This window comes from Falco biarmicus, chromosome 5, assembly GCF_023638135.1.
Source record: "Falco biarmicus isolate bFalBia1 chromosome 5, bFalBia1.pri, whole genome shotgun sequence".
Classification (NCBI taxonomy): Eukaryota; Metazoa; Chordata; class Aves; order Falconiformes; family Falconidae; genus Falco; species Falco biarmicus.
In genome coordinates, this window is record NC_079292.1 from 60594463 (window position 1) to 60617529 (window position 23067).

Consider the following 23067-nt stretch of genomic DNA (forward strand, 5'->3'; position numbering starts at 1 on the left):
CTTCGCTACAATGAGAGAAAAGTACAATTCTTTAACGCCTGAAACTGTGTGCAGAGTAGCCAGCAGACCCTAGTGCTTCACAGCAGCCGAGTGCTCGTCTCAGGGAGCAAGAGACTCCAGTCATACCAATGATGAAGTTATTTCCAAGAAAAAAAATCTACTTTTTAAAACACTGATTAAAAGCAGACATGTGTTTCTAAAACTGACTCATCCTAAAGATCAGGAAAAGAACAACTTCCATAGATAGAAAACTCTGATGATGCTGTTACAGAACAAAGACAGACCGTATGAGCAATTAAACTGTCGTTATTTCAGTTACTGGCTTTCTTTCCTGATAAGCATGGGAAGCAGCAGTAAAACATCTGCCTTGTACAGTGCTGTGCTGCACAACGTGGAAGTGCCTTCGGCAGAGGCGCACAGTGATCTGTACTGAGCGGGTACCCGCGTACTACAGTGAAAGAAGTTCTGAGTGGCAGAAAGGGAAAACTGATTTTTTTTTTTCTGTATTACCCCCCTGCCCCATACATATTATTCCCTTATGAATGTGCTGTTCCAGGTCAGGGCTGGCTCGGAGACCCCACGTTCCATGAAGTACATTTCCTTAGTGGAGTCCATGGGCAAGATGCCACATGTCTTTGCAACCCCTACCTCAGGTTTGTGTGTGAGCATGTCTTCTCTTGAGTCTATTTGTCTTCGACGCATGCAGTTGTGAGTCAGATGTGCCTGAACTGCCGGCAGAGACCTTCATCTCTGTAGTGTTGGTGGGGAGGAAGGCAACCCTCTGCACCCCACGCTCTGCTCAGGGAGGAACTGTAACTCTCTGGGGGAGCCTTTACAGCCGCCGTGCACATCAGCCTTACAGCTGGTCCCATGTTCCCGTGGCTCCCTGGAGAACAGCTCTGACGTGCCTGTGAGCCCTGAGAACAAGGATATCTGCAGAAGCTCCTCCAAGACAAGATACCAGGACCCATGTTGGTAGCAAGCAGAAAGTAGTTGTAAGAGGAACGTACCCTCTGAAGAGCTTCCCTGTGTTCAGGAGACATGAAGAACTGTGGATCCTCCAAGGTCCACACCAATATTAGGAAGGGCTGCAATCTGCAGGGTGACCCCAGGTATCTGCTTTACTTCCAGGTCCGTGGGTCCTCCAAAACCCTCCTACCATACAACCTCTCTTCAGATGGTGTCCCCTGGCTCTCCCAAAATGTGGCAAAGCTCCTTAGGCGAGTTGGTATCTGGTCAGAAACACGCTGCTTCAGTGCTGAAATTCATCATGCACAAGGTGCCACCACTTCTTCCATGTGGTTCACCTGTGGCTGAGCCCAAGGACATTTAACACCAGGGGTGACTACTTAACCCTTAGCTAAGGAGTGTGTGTAAGTGCTTTCTGTAGCAGCTGCTCCCAGTAATAACTACCATACCCTTAGGGATCGGAGCTCATCCATACTCGATGCCTTGGTTGTTTGCATTATGATCAGCAGCGCACACAAGCTGTCTCAGAAGACCAGGGATGCTGGACAGCCTGGAGCAAGCACCTTTCCCCAGCTGCTCTGTCTTAGAGCCAGCTAGAGCACATGATTTTCAGTTTGCCTGGCACCACCTTACATTTCTGGGGAAGTTTTCTTCACTGTGCCACAGAGCCTTGTTCTGATGACTGAGTGGATACCAAGCAAAAATGGACTCCAAATCAAATATAAGAATAAATGCAGCTTATTATAATACAATATAATACAGGAAAATAGCATGCAATATGACAAAAGGAAACAGTACTAGTTATTATCCACAATATGAAAAAAAGAGCAATAGAAGTGATGCATCAAATGATTACTGCAAAGCATTATGGAGTCTAAGAAAAGGATACATCACCAATTACCACCTTAATAACACCGTTCAAGCCTACACTTTGGCTGGTAAGCCCCATTTAGCTGGTGCCAAGAGTCTCTCAGTAACTGGGAAATTCCTATGTGGTGCATCCACCTGTAGGTGAGGCTTCTGGCCCAGTCCCAGAGCTTGCCTGCCTTTGCAATACAGCAAAACCAAAACCAACTTACATACCTAGTGTATGAAAACTTTAAGTTTGTGCCAAGTGCAAGCATGCACTGTCTCATGATATGCAAGGTCCACACACACCAGGGATGCTGGCCAGATGCCTGAGTGTGGTGGAGGTACCGTCATGACGCAGCTGCACACAATATTTATTGCCTGGATGGTGCTGCCCACACCTTTCTCGTTCAGGGGGCTCAGGACAAACACCACCTATTCATTAAAGTTGTCCTTGAGCTCCCTGAGCTCCCTGTCCAAGTTAAACAATTCCTAATTAAAGACAAAGACATTTTCATAAGCAGTAATCAGTTTAATAAACTTTCACCACAATGCTCACACTGTAGCAAAAAGGACAAAAGAAAAACTAAGGTCCATGGGTTTACAGCCACCACCAGGAGGAGGCCGTTTAGCTCCTCTCTGCTGTGCCCCACTCTGACATGCTGACTCCATGAGATGGAAGCAGAAAAAGCAGGACAATGGGTGGAATTCAGTGCCATGTAGTGGACACAGCTAATGGAGGGATGACAACCCTCTGAAGGAGAAAGGCTGAGACAATTACAGGACTTGGAGTGTGCAAAGAAAGGTGGTAACAAGAGGGGATAGTGGGATGGAAGAGGAGAAAGAGGTAGTAACCAGAACATAGAATTCTGTGGGACTGAAAAAAGGCTTTTAGTTACAGGAGCAGAGAGAAAAGGTGACATGTCAGAGCTGTGCTGGATGAAACCATAAGTTCTGGAGGCAGAGGTGGGAATTCCTGTGGGACTGGCTGGCAGTCCTCATGGACTGGTGGTGCCACACTGCTAGGTGCTCCACAAACTCATCATAAGGCAAGGTCTGCCCCAAAGACCATCTGCTTCTCCAAGGAGGACAGTTTTCTTTGGTTACCCCTCAATACCACTTGCTCCACAGCTTGGCACCTCTCCTCCTTGTGCTGCGGTGGAGAAGGGGTGCTCACCCTCCAGCCCAGGCAGAGACCTTAGAGAAGAACCAACATTTCCCTCCACGGTGAAGAGAAAGGGACATTGGGCTAGCGAATACCAGCACTGGGATCCACATGAAGACAAAAACCCCTCGGTGCAGCACGGTAGGGTTGCTGGAGGAGTCTGAGCAGAGAGATGAGACTGGTTTTGGTGTGGGGCCCTGGGCAGCAGGTAGCTTTGGAGAGGCAGCTGTGGCCTCCAGCAACGAGGTGCCAAACAATCACTGCTGTTCTTTCCAGATGCTGGGGGCAGGAAAAAGCCTTTAAGTGAAGAGTTAATTATAGGGATTGTATTCCATTTCCTACAATTAAGGAAACCCATCTGTAGAGATTTTAATTAATGAAGATCTTATGGGGAGTTTCAGTTTGGCTGGAGGGTCTTACTGGGCGTATTCGGTCTCCTCAGTATTTTCTGTAGTTGTGCAGTCATTAGCATTTGCCATTAAAGACAGTGTTAGATGGCAACAAATAAAGAATGGACAATACAATGATTTTCATACATAGCAGATGTACGTATTTGCCTCTTCCCTCACTCCCACCATCTTTCCCAAATTAATACTACCACTAGCTACAAAAGCCTTTTTTTTTTTTTAATAAAAAAAGGATGGATAGTACAATTCATGTGCATGAAGACATTTTTTAAAAAATGAAAAGAGGACATTTCACCCTGTGTAATTTATGAAATATAAACAGGCGTAGGGTGGATATTAATCAGAATGATCCAAATAAACCCCTTTTCTACCTAAAGCATTTCCATTCCATTGTTTTTCTCTGTGTTATGATTAAAACTTAGAAATGTTTCTGTTGGTCTGTCTGTTTTTCTCCAGCTTACTTCAGACATAGCCCCTCTTCTGGGTTAGGCTGGGGTTTTTTTTCAGTTTAACTTTCTGAGTTTCTTCTAAAAGCAGCTCAAAACTAGCCATGTCCCAGGGGAAACAAAAAGTAGCTTAAATCATGTATGTCACATTTAGCATGTGCTTAAGACACCCCAATGCACTGAAGTTTCTTCAGCCATGAGGAGCGCGTAGCCAAAAGTCTAGATCACTGGGCATCTTCTCTTGCTGTTGGGGGACTTTGGATCTGACCCATACTAACCCCTGCGCTCACTAACTGACTGAGGGGTCAGACTGAGAGGCTAGCTCCTGCTGTAGACTACTTAGGTTTTGCTTGGTCTGAACTAATTGTTCCTCATGCCCTGGTTCCCCAGACACAGCCGAGCATCCTTGCAGCTGGCTGAGGGCTGGGAGCTGTCAGGCTTGCCAGCCAGGCAGGGCTGGCAAAGCGCTGGTGTGAAGGGGGGAGACTGAGCCCTCCTGGCTCTCCCTGTCTGCAAAACAATGCTCTAACATAAAGCCCAGGGAAGGTGACCAACTCATCAGGTCAACCAGGCATGACTGACTACCCTCCGCAATACTCCAGGCTCTGCCTCCAGCTTCATCCTGCCTGATCTCAAGACAGCAATGAGGATCCAGGAGTGAAACCCCTGGAAAGCAACGAAGCCAGGCTCTGGTTTCCAGGCCCTGCCTGCTGAATGCCACGGCTTGTGTTCGCCTGGGGTGCAGCCCAGCCTGCACATCCCTCCCGGCAGGGCCCTAGCTGTGCTGCTCTCCCAGGGAGGGCCACGGAGCCAGAGGTGGCCACTGCCCCGTGCTGTGGGCTGAAGGCAACTGCACAAATATCTTGGAGGCTGAGAGGTGGTCCCACAGGTGCAGCTGCATGGTGTCTTCACCTATACGTAGTTGCTTTGAATTTCCTGCTGCCTGGTTTTCGCTTCAGTTCTTTCCGTTTTTTCCCATTTTCAGAGACCATTTTTCATTCACTGTCTTTAATGAGACATCCAGTTCCACAGCAATAACCAGCTCATCCATCTTTTCCCTTCAAAAGCACTGCTGCTTTTATTGATCCTCTATTCCTTTTATTTTATACAAGGCTATACACACACACTCATGTAAGTGTGTATACAGCAGATTCCTTTCGTCCATCTTTTTGTTCTTTGCTTAAGTTGCACTTGTTTGGAACATTATTGTAGTTATTATTATTATGGTCATTGATTACCTTATTGATTTATTTGGCCCTGAATGATCTCTCCTGTTGCAGCTGCTTGAAATGCCCTGGTTGCTCCTAACACCCTCTCATCTCACAGATGTCTCTCAGGAAGATCACCAACCGACTTTCCTGTCACTCCCTTTCTCATGCCTTTCCTGCTCGTTAGCTGTCCGGTGGGATCTACCCACCCATGCATAATTTTCTGATGAAACGTGCTCTGCAGCAGTGAAGTATATTTATCCTGACCTTTGGAGAGTCAGTTTGACTCAAAGTTGAATTCTTACTAACCTCAGGTTACTGTTTAAGAGGCTTTATAACATCTACCCCCTTAACGAGGTCTGCCTTGTTGCTCAGGGCCCCGGCAGACAGTTCTGCTTCCTCTCCTCTTCGTGCTCATTCAGCTCCCAGTGCAATCATTCCCAAATTTTCAAAGCCAAAAAGCCTTACATATTGCCTATTCTCTGTTTCAATTCCTGGAACAAGCCATGGTCGCCTTTACGACTCTGTCAAGTGTTACTGAAAACACGGTAGACAGACAATATGCTATGCAAACCAGCGGGCCTTTGGGGGTTTGAGGCATGGAGTAATGCAGCTTCTCCTGTGGGAGTGAGGCAGAAAAACAAACCAGCTGTCTGGATTGAAATCATGAGCAATTAACAGTGGTTTCAATTACCCAGAACAGAACTTTATAAATATTTGCAAATTACACCCTACCTATTTTCACATGACGAGTGGCAACCGTGAGAGAGCTCTTCCTAGATCAGAGGGACGTCCTCTGAGGGAATCCTGAAGGTCAAAGGTTCAAGAGGTATTTTTAAATTATCTTCTTAATTAGAAGCAGCACAGCCTCCTCTACTGTGTGCAGACAGGCACAAGAACTACAGATAGAAATTAGAGAGGGAGATTGGAGGGAAGCTCTGCCAGCGGGTTCTCCTCACAAGGCACGGCGTGGCAGGGATTCCAGCGGGAAGAGATCCCACCCCTGCCTGCCTCCAGCATCCAGTGGAGACGCCACAATCATCAGACTGCAGTGTCATCGGAGAAAAAAGGCCCCATTCATCTATACTTGTCCTGGGAAAAGAGACTGGTTTGGAAATAAGTGCCCTTGCATACAAGAAAGATTTCTTTGGGTGGGGGTGGGATCTGGGTTTCCTTTTTGGGGCACTGGAGGCCAAAAGAAACTTACAGGTCATAATCGTTGCCACATTAAAATGCATCATGTCATGATAGCTGTAGAGACAGAAACCCACCCCAGATCGTCTGATAAAAATAGCTAAGATACATGGGGAATGGAATCCACTGCCACCTCGGTGAAGCCGCAGGAATCTCTTCCCATTGTAAATGCACTCCGTACAATGATGCCAGCCCTCGCAGGAGTGATAGTAAAACATAAATCACGCTAACTAGTAACAGGGCCCACTGAACAATGCAAAATGGCTAGAAACTGAGGCTTGGCTCTGCATGCAGAGAACTGTGTCTAAACTTGGAGCATTTTCTAGGGTGGCCAGAAGCGAGGCTCAAGGCTCTGCTCAGATCACGGGGAAGAACACTTAAACCTGGGACACTGTCCACACAGATAAACACACACACCTGTGTATTTTATTGCTAGCTTGCTTACAGGGAGATTACAGGTGCTCCGTGTGTCTAACAACCGAGGCCCAGGTAAAAGAACAGTAGTTTGAATTTGGACATGAGCTACAGACCCATGGTACTGCATGAAAGAGGTTAAGCACCGATCAGTTTCAGATGAGAAATAATTTGCTCAGAACTGAGAGTCTGACTACATTTTGCTGTCGTTAATTATTTAGAAACCATCTAAATCTGGATTCAGATCCTGAGGTTGGGTACGCAAAATTGAAAGTCTTAGCATACAAAACATCTCCCCACGGCTTCATTTTTGTCACGATTTTCCACATATGTTAATGACAGCAGAAAGAGGAGAGCAACCTCTCTCACCAGTGTACACTCTACCCGCCCATCAATTCCAAGGGACATGCGCACACAGCCTGAGAATCAGCCCAGGATTTTCTGTTGGCAGTAGTAAATTGCAAATTAAATGAGGGTTCATCAAACAGTGCTGTTGTGGTTTCAGAATTGCGTTACTCTTTACCTGGATCCACAAATACATGTTTGATTAGGCCTGTAAACACATGACAAAAAGCCTTGCAGTGCAAATGGTACACAGTCATAAAGTTAATATTTCAATAATTTTTCTTCTATCTACAGCCTTCATTTGGGTGCCATTTCATGGTATGAAGCACGAGACTGTAATAAGTCTTGCAGATACTACCTTTAGACATGCGCTAAAGCAATTTTTCCTTTACCAATTCTATGTTGACTTTTTTCCCATGTCTACTCAACACTTTTGTCCTTGAACCATAGGATTAAACCAGTGCTTTCCAGTGTCACCACTTACAGGCTCTAAGTCTTGTCTGGAGCCCACAAAGAGCCCTGTGAATGGCAGCTGTCCCCCAGCAAGCCAGCTGTTTGCTCAAGCCCAGGCAGTTACAAGGAATTAGGGAATGGTCCTTAATTCTCTCTATGGCGACTTGGACCCCAGCAGGGCAGGCCAGGCTACTCTGTTTGACTGCAAGGTGTGCGCTGCCCTGCAAATGGCTCCTGTTGTGCAGCCCCTCAGCCCAATGCTCCCCTTGCTACCCATGAGCAGAGCTGGATGATGTAGCTACCAAACTTTGCCAAAACGCTCGGTTAAGCACCCAACATCACAGCCTCAGTAAGCATGTAAAATCCCAGCTTGTTCAGCCTCAACACGTGTGGCACAGAGGAAAAGCCTCTTGTGAGCTCCAGCTTCTCCGGCAGAAGTCTAGCAACAGAAGACATGGCAGAGGAGGGGTCCCCTCATCAGTAAGCACTGTAGTTAGTAGCATTTGATGTCACAAATAAAATCAAGGCCTTAATGTGCTAATTACAAAAAAGTACACATATGCAAGTACTTTGCAGGAGGTGAGCCGAGCACACAAGGGGACACTGAAGCAGCCGGCAGGGCAGCAGCTCGGCTGCCCTGCAGAAGGGAAAGACATCAGGAGTGCTACCCCACAGCGTTCTTCCCTGGAGGGGCCAATAGTCAACTAGGACCAAAACTATCAAAATCTTCCACCAGCTGGAAACCAAAGCCATATGCACTGTAAGTATTTCAGAAAATCACAGTGTTCTTGTAATACCTAAAATACCTGCAAAGGATCATTTCTCCCCCTTCTTTGCCCTCTCAAAAAAGGCTTATGTTATAACAGGACTAATTATCCAGCTAACCAAGACACAACAGATGCTAAATCTATCCATGCACCGTCATCTGCCAGTGCACTTCCATTTCTTATCTGAATTTTTGCTTCTTTCCTTCCGCTGGCTACTTTCCTTACACCATCCCTTTAATTTTCCTTCTTCCCACTCTAAGGTTTCTGTAAAATCCTTCCTTACTTTATCATCTTTCTTCCATCCATTCACCAAGCTTCCTTGAAATTCCCTGCTCTTGCATGTGTAGCAGTCGCCCTGAGGTTTGAAGGCACATCACGGATGCTGGCTGGTGCACGCTGTTCCTCAGAGCAGTGCTGTTTCTATCTACCACCAGGTAAAGATGACTGCTTAAAAATATTCCTAGTCTGGATGGGGTAAAAGGACTTGAGAAACACATATAATCCAGGTAATTAAAGCCTTTGCAAAGACCACATGTTCTGAAGCTCTAGAAAGCCAAACAGACCTGAAGAAAATCCTCCCTCTCTATAACTGCTGCCTATAAATTGCTCTTTGATTAATTATTTATGTGCTTGCTGGCTGCTCCCAGTCAGAATAATCACAGTTAACAAGATTATCTTCTTGTGCTAGGTGTAATTAGCAGAGATAAGAAAATTAGAGAAGAGTATAATTTACCTGGCATTAGGTGCAGAAGCTTCTACTAGCCACAGGGCCTCAGATGTGATCCCACACGTTGGCTCTTTTGCATCTGGCATTTTGCAGCTCTTTTTAAAGAGTTTTGGACTGTGAAATTTGTGCTGAGGCCTCTTGCAAGGAAAGCAACAGCATCCTGAAGAGAGAAGTTCCTTTTGAGTATCTTTTCCATTTTCTTTTCTGCATCTTCCATCTTTCTGTTCTACAGGAGATTTTGTAAAAAAAAACCCAAAATCAATTCCATTTGCATTTTTTAATTTAATATTGAATTAATTTTGCATTTGCAGTGCACACAATTCAAAACCAGTTTAGATCCCTTGAAATCAACATTAAAGTTATCTCTCTACATCTGCTTAAGATTTCCCTGTGCTTTTTCAATCAACATAAACTTCTCCTCTACCCAGAAATTTCCACGGCCTTTGAAATTTTGAATTTCTGGAATAAAATTGCAATAAACAATTAAGTTGAAAGCTGAGGTAATAGCTAAAGTATGAGCATTTTGTTTGCTTGGTCCTTCAAGGGAGGGAATTTTTGCCCAAACAATACTTTTCTAGTGGAAATAAGGAGCACAAACGAGAGGGCGGAGGTTCTTTTTCTATCCTGTTTCATCTCATCTAATCTACAGCAAAGCAGCACAGTACGGCTGGAGCACGAGCTGGTGCAGGAGGGCCTCAGCAATGGGCAGAGGTTTGCTGAGGCTGCTCAGCGGGTCCGAGAGGGAGCAGAGCCCAGCACCCAGACGTCGGGGGTCCCGGCTCCGCGCCGGGCGCAAGGGCCCCCGGGGCAGAGGCAGCCCAGGAGATGGTTCAGCTCGGTGAAAGCCTGACTGAGTTTTCATAAGGCGGTTTTTATGTAATCTCTAGGCAAAGTGTATTGAAAAAGAGAACACACGTCGCTGCAGGCAGGCACCGAGGGCAGCGCTCCTGAACAGCAGCTTTTAGACGAACAGAAGGGATTCGGTTCGCGACTTAAGAGACACGGGGCAGCAATTACTGCGGCTGTTCGGCAGCTCCATCATCCCTACCTACTTCCCCTTCCCCGGCTGCTAGCACAGGATTTTGGATGACTAGGAGCCGGTGTTTCCTTCTCCAAACCCAAGGCCCCGGTCCCTGCGGGGGCTCCGGGGCCAGCGGGGGCGGCGGGTGGCGCGGGCGGGCTGAGCCCCCCCCGCCCCTGCCCGGGGCTGCGCGCCCGCCTGCAGCGCCACCTACAGGCCGGCGGCGGGGAGAGCAGGGAACCGGGGATTAAATCCCCCCGGCAAGCAGCAGCCGAGGCCGTACGCGGGTCGTGTCAGCGCGCAAACCGCCGCGCTCGGGGCACAAGCGTCCCCTCCGGGCACCCGCACAGTTGGCAGCACCTGTAAACGATGTATTTTATTTTTTTTCCCTTCTGCCTCAAAAAAATGACCAAGTTGCCCTGACTTCAAAGTTTCCGCAAATAGGAAAAAGTGCTTCAAGTATATGCGTGGCATATACTGCAGTTTTGAAAGCATAATTTTAAAGCAATAAAGCTCTGTAGGTAGACACAAGAGTTTTATTTAAAATAGACATCAAGAACCTGACAGGGTTCTGCTTCTTTACCTCCGAGCATCACTTGCAGTAGCCCAGCTACCTGTAAGCGCAGGGATGCAGTTCCGCGGGCGTTTGCAGCCAGCCCCTCCGCGGTGGAGGCCGGGCTTCACACCCCCGGGCAGCAGCCCCGGCGCCCCCCTTCCCTTCCCAGCCAGGTGGGGAAACAGCAAGCACTTGCCTTGCAGATGGCTGTTCCATGCCTCTGCCAACGGGCAGGATTTCTAGGTTGCAGGAAGGTCCACATAAATGTCACTTTAACAGAAACCAGTCAACTATGTCGCTAAACTCAGCATAAAGCTAATCTCTGATTTCTAGCTGACAGGTACTTCTCACTCCGTATTAGCCCAGCAGCCTTTCCACAGGGCCTTCGCAGGTTTGCCCTCCATCTAACTCCTTTCATTCCCCTCCTTCCAAAAACCTCTGTGAGTTCCTTCAAAACACTCAGTTCTGAAAGCTTGAAGATGCTTGAAAGTAATTTTTTTTTCATCACAAATATCAGCTGCAGTTGTCCCTGCACGCTTCCAGAGTGCATTTTCCTGGGGTTTGGCTTCCAAAAAACCACCAATCTGCCAACACTCCTCTCCCCATTCCCTACCAGCTCAGGGAAGGGCCAGCCAGCCAGACCTCTCAGGAGCAGAGCTTTCTTGAGGAATACTTTAAGCCACATTTCTGGAGGAGAGGTCTAATAAGAAACAATATCCTGGCCCTTATCCATCCTGGGTTTGTAACACGTGTCCAGCTCCTCCCTGAAAATCACAAGGGGGTAGTGGGGGCCAGAGGAGAAAACCTACACATGTCTCAATGGTTTTGGTCAATTTTTCTGTGCAGCCAAAGCCTCAGCCTTCTTTTATTTATTTTTGTGGTCACAGCAACTACTAGTGGGAGGGAAGAATATGAAGCAAAGGGCTTTTATGAAGCTACTGCTACACAGAAGGCAACCTTCTCCCCTCTCCCACACTAACCTGCTTACAGACCATTCCTTCCGCTGCAGTCCTGACACCAGAACTCATTCAAGCCACGACACAAGTGAAACAGCATCTCCACCACAGATTTTCCTTTCCTGATCTAAGGACTTGCCCAGACCAAGAAGAGGAATCCTCCTTTCAGCGTTTAAGGAGGCGGGAATTAACTTACCAGAGAAATCAACTCTGTGGGAAATTTCTTCCCTCACTTACTGAGCCTTCCAGATGGGCTGGGGGAAAGGTGAGATTTAATTGTATCTTCTTACCTTGATGAAGTTTCTTCATGGGAATTTCATAGCTTAATCACTCAGAAAAGCTAGGTGGAATGTTTCATTTGGATGGTATGATTTCTTCTTAATATGTCAGCAGAAAAAAAACCCAGTATGATTTTGTCTTGACAGCATAAAACACTTCCCAGGACAGTGTAGGCTATTCTTTTTTTGTTTGTTTTGCCTTTTTTTTTTTTTTTCCAGACTACTTCAACGAACAGAAGAATTGTTTATTCTACTGATTATGTATATGTTCTTCGGAAATCTCTCTGTTCTACTTGGACTGATCTGTGGAAAATACTTAGCATCTGCTTCTCGATTCTCACTGTTGACTTTTTTCTTCAAGACCAGTCAATCTTAAAAATTCTCTGCCTCAAGACAGTAAGCACACCTGTATTTTCTTAGTAATACTTTTGATTTTGCTATTCTATCCGAGTCAGTATGCAGAGATATTTACTTTAACTATTATCATCTAAAATCTAGGAACAGGCAGAACCACATCAGTTTATCTTCCAGCAAGCGCCCTGTGGTGTATGTTGTCAACCCATACATCTGGTCCATGTGTTTAAAATTCAGAAGTGCCCTTTGACTGGAAGTCACCCACGTGATACTAAGAACAAGATTAATTAACTACTCCCACATGAGCATAATTTGTGCACCCACTCAAGTAGGTAACTGACCTAGTTATATGTAAAATACAGTAATTCAGACCATTTCTTCAGAGACATCAATGGTCTGAGAAAACATTTAAATACAACTTCTCTAAACATTTGAGACAGTATTGACAGAGTAGACAGTAAATCTGATGTGTTTTTAGAAATCAACGTCCTCGAAGAGCAGCAAGTTAGCTACAGTGCAGAAAAGACTATCAAGGTGTGATGCAAATTGCAATTATAGCAAAAAAAACCCCAAACCCAAACAACCCCTAGATTTTGAAGAAATACTTAATAAATACATTGGTGAAAAACATTTAATGACAAGAATACATACCTGCATGCAATTTCAACAAAAAGACCCGAGTAACGTGGACAGAGTTTTGCTTCAGTATCGTGAAACTTCTAGTGAAAGGTAGTATGGTTCACTGTGCACTTCTAGATCAAGTCTAAAAATTACATTTTTCTTCTTTCTTCCTGAAATGGTTTTGGAAATATGTGCTAGAGTAAAAAAAAGAGTACAAAGAGGACAGACATACATATCTTTATATACAATTTTCTTTTATTAACAAGGTATGTCATTACTGAACAAGGCAACTGGGAGATACAGGACTGGACATAAACATGAAAATTTTACAACTCGACAAAAAATTGGCATGACCTATATACAGATGTGATTAACAAAGGTTACAACTCTACTGTATTTGATTAAACACAGTCCTAAGCACTTACATTCTGAAAATATGAAGTTCATCATACAGAGGTCAAGTTCTGGAATCTAAAAATAATAACAATTTAAAAGCTTCAAAACCTTCTATGTCCATCCATTTTACAGAACACTATAGCTTTGCCTACTACCATATACATGAAAGATTATCAAAAATATATTGATGGGTCTATCGCTAATCATGAATGTTTATATTTACATTAAGTTAGCAAATTCTTCACCAAATACTTTATATACAAAACTCAATTTGCGCTTTGTGAAAGAGTCATTAAAAAGTTAAAAACCATAGAAATGCCAGTTAGAAATAATGCATTCCAAAAATTGGACTTGTTTACAACTGAGAACAATTGAAAATAATTTATGAAAAAGTATGTCATTTTAGTACGTGTACTCTCACAACACTTTAGTTCCAATACAGAATAGCAGAAATTTTGTCCTGTGTGTTCTTGGAGTGGTTATCTTCTCTTCTAATAATGCTGCAAGAAAAAAATAAAAAAATTATTCTTAGGCAGTTTGTCATGAGTCTTCGAAGAAGGCAGAAATAATTCAAGGGACCAATATTCTTTCTCCCCTTCTCTGTGCAGGAAGCTCTGTCCCCATTTGTACTGGCCCAAATACTCAGCATTCTTATTTCTTACTCCCTAGAGGCTAAAAGGGGAAGGAAAAAAAAAACAAACCAGGAAAAAAAAAAAAAGGGGGGGGGGGGGGGCGGGGAAAAGAGAGAGAAACCCAACAGCCTCTGTACTTTAGTGCTATTCAGAAGGCGCACATCCTTTAGCCAGCAGTGGTTTTGGGTATGATCTTGGCTGCTTTTTATATTTGACTATAATGCTTTTGCAGCATGCTTTGGACACTCCTAACAAAATCAGTCTTCTCTGCCAAACTGGAAACCCCTCCAACCTGTCTCTCAATTGAAAAAGAGCTTAGACTGGAACCAGACGTTCGCTCTGCAGGCACTTCTTCTACACAGACACGAGCACCTAAGGAATTCTGCAATACAAAACACGGATGCTGAATGAATCTACACATGCTATGGATCAGACAGCTACTGAAACACGGACTCTCTCGGAATTGCGTTCCACTCAGGCCCATCCGAGTACCAGAAATCAATTTGAGAACACAGAAGCACAGTTTACAGTGCTTCCAATGTGTGCGAAAATAGCAGGTGGATCAATCACTAAGGTCTCAGCTCACTTCAAGTAACATTATGGAAACAATGCTGCAGTTCTTCACTGAACCAAATCAGTACAACACGATTGTTCATAATGCACCACAATAACTTTGTCAAACTGCTAATACCACATAACAAGCAAAATTAGATCTTGCTATCAAATCCAAATGAAGTGGACTGAATTTCCCATTTCATCTCTAGAGATGCTGAATGCATCTTCTATACTTGCTGTAGGGAACCCCTATCTTCCAATTCCACTGAAGTCTCTCCACGTGCCATTATCTCATCTATACTGGCCAACTCTTTTTGTAAAAGATAAAGATGGAATGACATCACCTTTAATCTATGCTGTCACACTCCTAGTTTTGAAGTCTTGTCCCCTCTTGCTTCAGACAGCCCTCCATTCCTTGGCTTTCCACTTAAGTAATTACTCTTTAACTTGTCTTTCAGGTCATCTTCCTTATTCCTCTCAAATTGAGCTCACTGAGGGAAGCGGTATAACATCTTTGGCCTTCTCTTTTTCTCTATCCTGTTCCTAAGTAACTCTATCCAAGATAAACACAAAATCCAGTTATCTTCTCTATGTTGATGATTTCACACATATCAAACTCCCCAATTTACTGCTTCTCTCCACACATTTTCACACTTGTTCACATGTACCTTTGCAGCAATGCCTCCTCCTCCAAACTCAAGTACTTTTCACCACAGCTTTCCTTGAGAAACTTGGCTATCTGAGCATCCCACTTAGGTTACAGACCAATGACAAATGCTCAAGGCTTCAAATCTTCCTTGTCCCTACACCTCTACATGCAATAACTACATCAGCATTCCGCAGGCCTTCTACAGTCTCTCTCTAAAACATGTTCCGCTTAGTCCACTTGTATGTCTAGAACTCAAACCCAGCCCCTTTCAAGTGGTGTTAGTCTTCTGATTCAGGCCACCGTACAGTCACACAAACAGCACTGGGCACAACTTCAGGTGAGATGCAGGAGCAGAGAGTAACTGAAACTAAATAAGCAGCTCTGCTAACGTACATGACACCACAGTTTATCCCTCTCACTTTCATTAACACCTCAATCTGTGTCTGAATCTTTGGTCTGGTTCTATTTTTTATAACTGCTTCCTATCTCATACTTCACAAACTCTTTAGATCCAGGATTTTGTATTATCTGTTTGTATAGCACCTGGAACTGAAATATTTGCAGCACTAATTTAGGATCCTTTGCATCGCAGTGATATGAATGTTACTGTAGACTTGCAGACACAAAATCTGTACAGGAATTTACTCATTATGAGGGTAATTTTAAGGTGTCTCAGATCTTACCAGTTTAATTTGTGCTCTGTCGCTGGACTTTTGGTCCAACAATCTGAGTTTCTTCTTCTGGATTTGGGCGTTTCCCTGTACTAATGCCAGTACCAAGGGCTGTTCTTCCTGATAATTTAAATTTAAAACCAGTATTTACATTAAGACTCTATTGCACCTTTATATATTCAGGAAAAGTGTTTTTGTTTCTTTGTTGTTCTTTAAATTACCTGCTTGCAATAAGTGTGATTGCTGATTGTCTCCATGAGCATAGTGTAAGATACTACTTGCTTGACAGTAACCTGTTCAGATACAGTAGATATTTATTATAATAAATAAAATTTAGAACTGCAAGCAAGCATACAATGACAAAAAGGAGCCAATTGATTTATTTTCCATCATCAAGAAAAATCCTGCCAGAAACTACCCTAAATGCAGAAGAGTTATGCAAAAAAAAAAACCAAACCAAAAACCACCAACAAAAAAACTCACAACCCAAAAAACCTCATGGCAGTCTACAGCAGTTAAATATATATGCACAATACAATATTAAGTGCCTACATATTTATGCATTATATTTGCAACAAGCAGAATGTTTATATATCCAAACACTTTAATTCTAAGTTGTTGTAAATTTTAACATTTGTTCTGCCAAGTCTCATCTTTTTTATGATTTTGTTATAGCATAGCTAAGCTGTGAAAAAAAGTATATGCAAATAACTTAAAGATGCAAACTGAGTGCCCTGCATAAATAGCATAAATTAGCAAAAGCAGTTGCAAGGTTTTTTATTCTGAACAGTTGTGGTGTTCTGGTTATATTCTGGATGCTTAAACAAAACAGACATGATAGTCATGATCAGTTAACACACAACCTCTGTTAAGATTGCAGAGAAACAGTTGTGCTAAATTTGATTGCAACTTTCATCCATCACAAACCACAGCTTAAGTTTCTGTATAGTTAAGGTAACAAAAATTTGCCTCCACAATATGAGAATATCCACATAAAAACTGTGGAAATTTATTATGTATGGGAAGAGTGGTAGTGAAATCAGGGAAAAGTAACATGCAAATTTTGCTCTCTAATACAAAGTCAACTACTTTCTTTCAGTATCTTTCATTTGAAGTAACCTAGGATAATGTTTATTTATTTTTAAGTCACACTTGCGATCCCTCCCACTCAAAACATACAAATATTGTTCTAAATGAGCATTTGAGAGATAAAAGTGACAAGACAAGCAAGTTCACTCTAAGAAATAACTTTTATGTTTCAAGAACAGAAACAAGGTCAGTTCAAGTTGTAGACAGCAGCTGTCACCAAAAATCTATCCATGTTATTTTGATGTTTTGTCTGGTTTTCCACAGTTGCAAGGATTTGGAGATCCTCTACAGACAGGCACTGCCATAATACCTTGCTGCTGAATTCCACTTGCTCCTGTATGAGTGTCTCCCAGGGCACATGGCTGAACAACTGTATGACCATCACCAGTTCCCAGCTGAGCTGCTGGAGAGGCAGGGGAAAAAAAAAAAAAACCAAGACAACAAACACTTAAACATAACAGAGGACACAATTCCAGTTCTGCAGTTTAAGATGTTGGGTCTCCCCCCTCCCCCCTCTTTGAGAGGCAGACTTTGATTATGGTGGGTGTTTTTTTTTCCAAAACACCTCACAACAGGTCCAAAGCTCTAATATTTTTGTCTTTCCAAATTCACACTTGCAAACTCAGATGAATACATAGTAACCTCCTACAAAATGGATACATTTCTGATATAAAAAGCCTAAGTACATGCGTACATTTAAGCATACATGTATACCTTTTAAAAAGAGTGTACATAATGTTAGTTTTTTAAACTAAGCCATTCCTGCTTTCTAAATCTCTGAACCTAAAAGGAAGAAAAGCTCAAGCACCCAGCTAGCTTTAAGGAGTCTAGACTTCAATTCTTTGAGAGGAACCATAGTGGCTGACAACAATCAGGTCCATTTTCCTCCACAAACTGCTTCCAACCTTGTCTAAAGCCTAAGGAGACCAGAATCCCAGTAGATATCCAGTTCTGCTGTATCTTTTTACAATGAGGAGTCCAAGGTACACAGAGTATTCAAGACGTTGCTGCACCGTGGGTTTAGACAATGTTAATAGTGTTCTTATTTATTTTTCTTAGTGACTGGTTAATGCTAGCCTTTGCATGTTACCATAAGGAAGTTTAATAGCCTAAAGCAATTTTCATCAAAACTATATGACAAATTCTATATTAAGTTCTTTCAGACACTGCCCACCGTGTTGTCATTGACATTATGGTAGAATTACATTCCAGTAAGCTATCTAATGCTAGCATTAGAAAACTTCATAAATTAACAATTCTGACTTGAAAATTCACAAATCACTCCTTGCTACAAATATCATGATGCCTGTAGACTTCTACCAATAATAATAATAATAATAAATCATTCAAATGCTTTTTTTAAAAAATGAACTATTTGATGCATGTTAATAAGTAATTTTCAGGGAGAAAAAAAACAGGTTAAAAAAATCTTACATGTTTGGGATTAAAAAATATTCGAAAGATGTCTATATACAAATTCTGCCAACCTTCATGAATAAATCTGAAAATGTTTGTGACTTGCACTGAAAACTGTCTTGTGAAAACAGTTCTTTTTTAGCACATAACACACCAAGGGCACTAGAAAAGAAGTTTGTGCGGTTCAGTACCAATAATTCCATGTACTGAAAGATTTTGACTGACCTCCTGTACCACCACAACCAGAAATGCTTTCTCCTGGTGAATAACCCATTAGGCCACCATTTCCATTTCCGTTTGGATTAGAAGGCACTGTTGCAAGAAGACCTAAGCAACAAAATAAAATATATAGCCATAATGAAAACCAGGAAAAATAAAAGATGAAGTGTATCATGCTTTTTTCCTCATGATAGCCAATTCTCCACCCTCACCTTGAGTGATTTACTTTTATAACAGGAGAACATCTCTCTATCTTGCCAAGTAATTTTAGTTCACAGTTACTTAACAGGCATTTTCTACACAACACACTGCATAACTTCTCCAATATTCATTATTTACACATATTCGTTACGCTGCATTAAGGTACAATGCATCCTGATTCAGTATCCAATATCTGAACACGGTGACTGCTTACACCTACCTAAGCAATACAAGTGCATGTGGTTTACCTCTAGGAGCAAAGGGTAGTCTTTCCTAACTAGGAAGAAAGCTACCAGAAGCTGCATTGCTCTTTGAGTAACAGCATTTGCAAATGCAAATACAGTATGGTTGAACCACATTAATTTTCTAATCACTGGTATTAAAACTTAACTTTACAAAAGCATCAGAAGACCCAGTTTAATAGAACAACTTCCAAAAATGCACAGAAAAAAGAAAAGTCCAGGTAAGATTTAGAAAGAGGCACTCCACTCAAATTCTTTCTTCCTTTTCTTGGGTGTATCTAATATTCCCTTTTATTTGCATGCACAACCCTAGTCACAACACTGAGCTCACATCTGGTTACCATTGCTATAAGACAGAATTATTAGTTTCTAGAAGGTGAGAAAAGTTTTCAAACAAATAAAGCCAATAGCCTATAACCATACCCAGTCCTCTGTATCGTGAAAGCTGCTGGTAGATTTGTTTCATCCTCTCAATATTCAGACGGCTTGCCTCTGCATGATTTACCATTGGCTTGGGATAATTAACTCCTATAATACATTTTGCTGCCTTCTGGATGCTCTCTGGGGCATTCCAAGGATCATAGATATATTTTGCAGGGAAACCTCTAAGTACTGGCAAATAACGTCTTAAGAAAAAAAAAATTAAAAGGTCATTTTCAGTATAAAGCCACTTGACAGTTTAAGTGACATCCATGAATCGCTGCAGTTTCTGGCTTGTGAGTTACCTGATGTAATCCCCATTTGGGTCAGTTCTCCTGCCAAAACCCACTGGACAGTAGCAGTGAAAAAACTGCTGAAAGAACGAACTACAGGACAGCCACATCCAGCTTCCAGCGTTCACACTCCAATCTGCGTCAAGTAACAGTTCTTCAAAGACCTTAAAGAAATTAAAGCAACAAATTAGTCTGAACATGGCACACCTTTGACACCCCGACATTTTTAGGAATTGTTCTGAGTTTCTGGTTTCATTAGAGGAAACCCAGCTTTTTAATGTAGCAACACTCCTTCTTACCTGGCAACATTCACAGAATGCTCAGTATGCAACTGCAAATACTTACCTGAACGCCAAACTCAAGAACAAGAGTGTGATAGCTGTTTGGCTTTTATCCTGTAAAAAACCTTGTAGACATCTCTGAAAGCTACAACCAAAAAAAGTTCCAGATTCTTACATATGCACATCCTTTAAAAAAAGTAAATCCCTGAAGGATGGCTGGAGCTGGACTGATTTGAAAAAATAAGATTTATCTTAAAACACTTTAAAAAAATTTTCTAAACAGAAAGTAATTAATAACATAACAAGATCTTCAGATGACCATTAACTGTTAGCACACAACTGTTCCACTAGATGCTGCCATGTAATAAGACTTTGGAAATAACATCATTGCAGAAAGCCAGAATAACTTTTGCTACATGCAGATGCATGAATCAAACATCCTTCCACTGCACAAGGCCAGGCTCTCCATATTTCAAAAGTAAGAAAGTTGGCATTTATCTGTAATAAACAGCTTTGTCTTTTGGCTGAGTTATGTGCATCTTTGATGACTTCATCTATGAACAGCAAAAGGAAAATTCCTAAAGCAGCTTATGTTGTTGTGTAACCAAGACAGTTTGGGTTTTTTTTAACTGAAAGTGTTTGCTTACAACTGATTTGTTAAGAAATATGAAATTTCATAAGATCATATACATATATAAATATGCAGTCATGATCTGGTGGCAAGTAAATGCATTTTTAGATTTCAAAAATAAAAGACTTTTTAATTTATTATCATTGATGAATAAAAGATGTACTATCCTTCTAAAAACGTAAAACTGATTCAAAAGGCTGAGATTAAATTATTCCATTCTTCAGAAGACTGGCATTTGTAATTTGAACTTGAACTGCATAAAAATTAATTGCACCGAAACTTCAACCAAATCATTTTAACCATACTTGCACTTCTAACATTGGGTGAAGGGACAGAAATTGCTGAAAGAACATGCTCAGTTTTTAGTTTTCTCCCTTTAATTCCTGTGGTGCTTTCCCTTCACAGGGAAGCAGACATGAGATGTGAACAGAAGCTGTTCACACAGTACGACTGGCAAGAAATTTCAATTACAAGAGTAATCCATGTCTATTTGCCAAAATTTCGGAAGAAATCCCAAATTTAAAAGAATGCAGACCTATTCTGACTGCAAGAAACACTCTAATATTCCAATAAAAGAGGACATTCAACAGGCAAAACCAACATCACTGTTTATCAGAACCAATTTAACTTTGGTCACAGTTTAAGGTTTAAAATTCAGCTTCCACCACACAGTAAAAGTTCTAGAATGACTACTAGCAACTCCAATAGGCACTTCAAGCAATCCAACAGTAAGAAACAATACCTTCATTCCTTCTTCCCAGCTAATCCAGAGGTCACCTCGAGTCAAAAAGCATGCTACAGCATGCCGGGCTAAATGGTGAATCCAACCTTCTTGACGAAGCTGTGTCATAATCGCATCAATCCAAGGAAAACCTGTCCTGCCTTCTGCCCATTTGGCCAAAGCCTCAGGATTCTTATCCCAGGGAATTTGTACACAGATAGGATTCCCCTCCATTTTATCAAACCGTGGATTGTTAGTCGCCGCTGTGTAGAAAAATTCACGCCATAACAGCTGGCCATAGAGGGAGAGGGGAGGGGAGCTGTTCTTTTTTACCTGAAGATCGTCATTAAAAGAAAACATTTTATTAGGAGAAGTAGTAGGGAAAAGCCATGACGTCTAAGAACATGTAGCTGACTATGTAGAAACCATACCTTTTTGTACAGATCCGTTAACTTGAAATAAAAGAGACGACAGGACAAACAGCCAAAGCGGAGGTAGGGACTAAGCCCTGTAGGGCTCGCCAGAAGGGAATTTGCATTCATTCGTGGTCTTTCAAAGTTTGCTACCCAAGCCTTAAAAAAAAAACCAAACAACAACAACACAACAACCTAAAAAACCCACAGCAATACCAGACTACAGGCTAGGTAGCAACTTGTAAATGTAAAGCAAGAAATCATGTCCATAACAGAACCCAGACACTGGACAGATGGTCACATTACGTACAATATCTAGGTGCTCCTTTTGAATCAGCAGAATCTCTAGAAGGTAATTCATCTCAAGGCAGAATGCATGAACTGTCTTCCAGAACTACCTATCTTTCTTCTAAAAAGGAAAACCTAGACAACTAGCATTACATTAGCTTTAGAATTCCCCTTCAAAGTTATAAGAATTATGTTTCAAGCAAAAGTACCTCCAAAGAAAAAATAATTCATTTTTTAGTAGAAAACAGTATCACAGACTTTCTCTAAAATTTAAATTAAAGACATAATGCTATAAACTTTTAAAACTAAAACCCAAGTTGATTTATATCAGTATACCAAGGCATTAAGTTCAAGTTTGTGGTTTTGATATTTCTTTTTTTAAGCAACTTGTCCAATTCCTTTTATATCCGATTGCAAAGAGTAACTACGTTTCCCATGTGTGTCATACTTGCAATGATTTGAAACATACCTTTCGTTCTAAATGTCTTTCCAATCGTGTGAGAGCTTCTGTTTCCCCCCCTGGCCATACTGCAGAAGGCAGACCATCTGTGTCAAAACCTGAAAAACATTTAAATTGAAACAGGGAATTTTCTTGTTTGCTTATACTGTAGTGCATCAAAATTGTAGTATATTGATACTTGACTACATTTTATTGTATCTTGAGAACAGTGGTAAACTGGACACATGGCAAAGTACAAGTTTTAGAACAGCATGCAACCAAGTCATACCAAAGCACATTCAATACCTCTAGTTTACAGTAAAATCCAACTTTTACATTTACATTGATTTATATTACAAGTTTTACATGCTGAATGGTCTTACTCAGTTTCCCTATTTCTGGGGTTTTTTTGCACCAAGTGACCTTTCTATCATTTTTCAATTCTCAGCTCTGCAATATGTGGGCTATCCCAAACTCAAAACTTTTCTTTTTTTTTAAGTTGAAACAACAATTGCAATTGTAATTTACAGAATATCTAAAAACTTCTTCCATCAAAATAAAAGCACAAGAGCTAGCTTCAGAACATTCCTAGGTTTCATTGACCTTGACTTAAATAAACGACTGGGATTATTGTCCATTCGATCATAAACATGTACTTGAGCTGCAAAAGAAAGATGAAAAGAAAGTAACAAGATTTCTTCCCCGGGTCCCCCTGATTGTTCACCAAGTGCATGAGATACGCAGTGGTTAAACTATAGGTAGACATGTTAAGTGAGATCTT

General features: G+C 41.9%; 1 protein-coding gene across 2 annotated transcripts in view; it reads right to left on the reverse strand.

The window, feature by feature from the left end:
* Positions 1-12963: 12963 nt before the first annotated feature.
* Positions 12964-23067, reverse strand: part of CRY1 (cryptochrome circadian regulator 1) — a 38880-nt gene continuing 28776 nt past the window's right edge. The window contains exons 5-14 of one of the 2 annotated variants that reach the window (XM_056339167.1): positions 22317-22405; positions 21578-21718; positions 21168-21479; positions 19526-19677; positions 19224-19426; positions 18364-18465; positions 17033-17122; positions 15855-15926; positions 15646-15753; positions 12964-13626 (exon numbers count right to left, since the gene is read on the reverse strand). In XM_056339167.1, coding sequence (XP_056195142.1) covers positions 15650-15753; positions 15855-15926; positions 17033-17122; positions 18364-18465; positions 19224-19426; positions 19526-19677; positions 21168-21479; positions 21578-21718; positions 22317-22405 — 1265 coding nt within the window. In that variant the 3' untranslated portion in view covers positions 12964-13626; positions 15646-15649. Of the gene's footprint in view, positions 13627-15645; positions 15754-15854; positions 15927-17032; positions 17126-18363; positions 18466-19223; positions 19427-19525; positions 19678-21167; positions 21480-21577; positions 21719-22316; positions 22406-23067 lie in introns of both variants that reach the window. The other variant, XM_056339166.1, reaches the window with a different exon arrangement.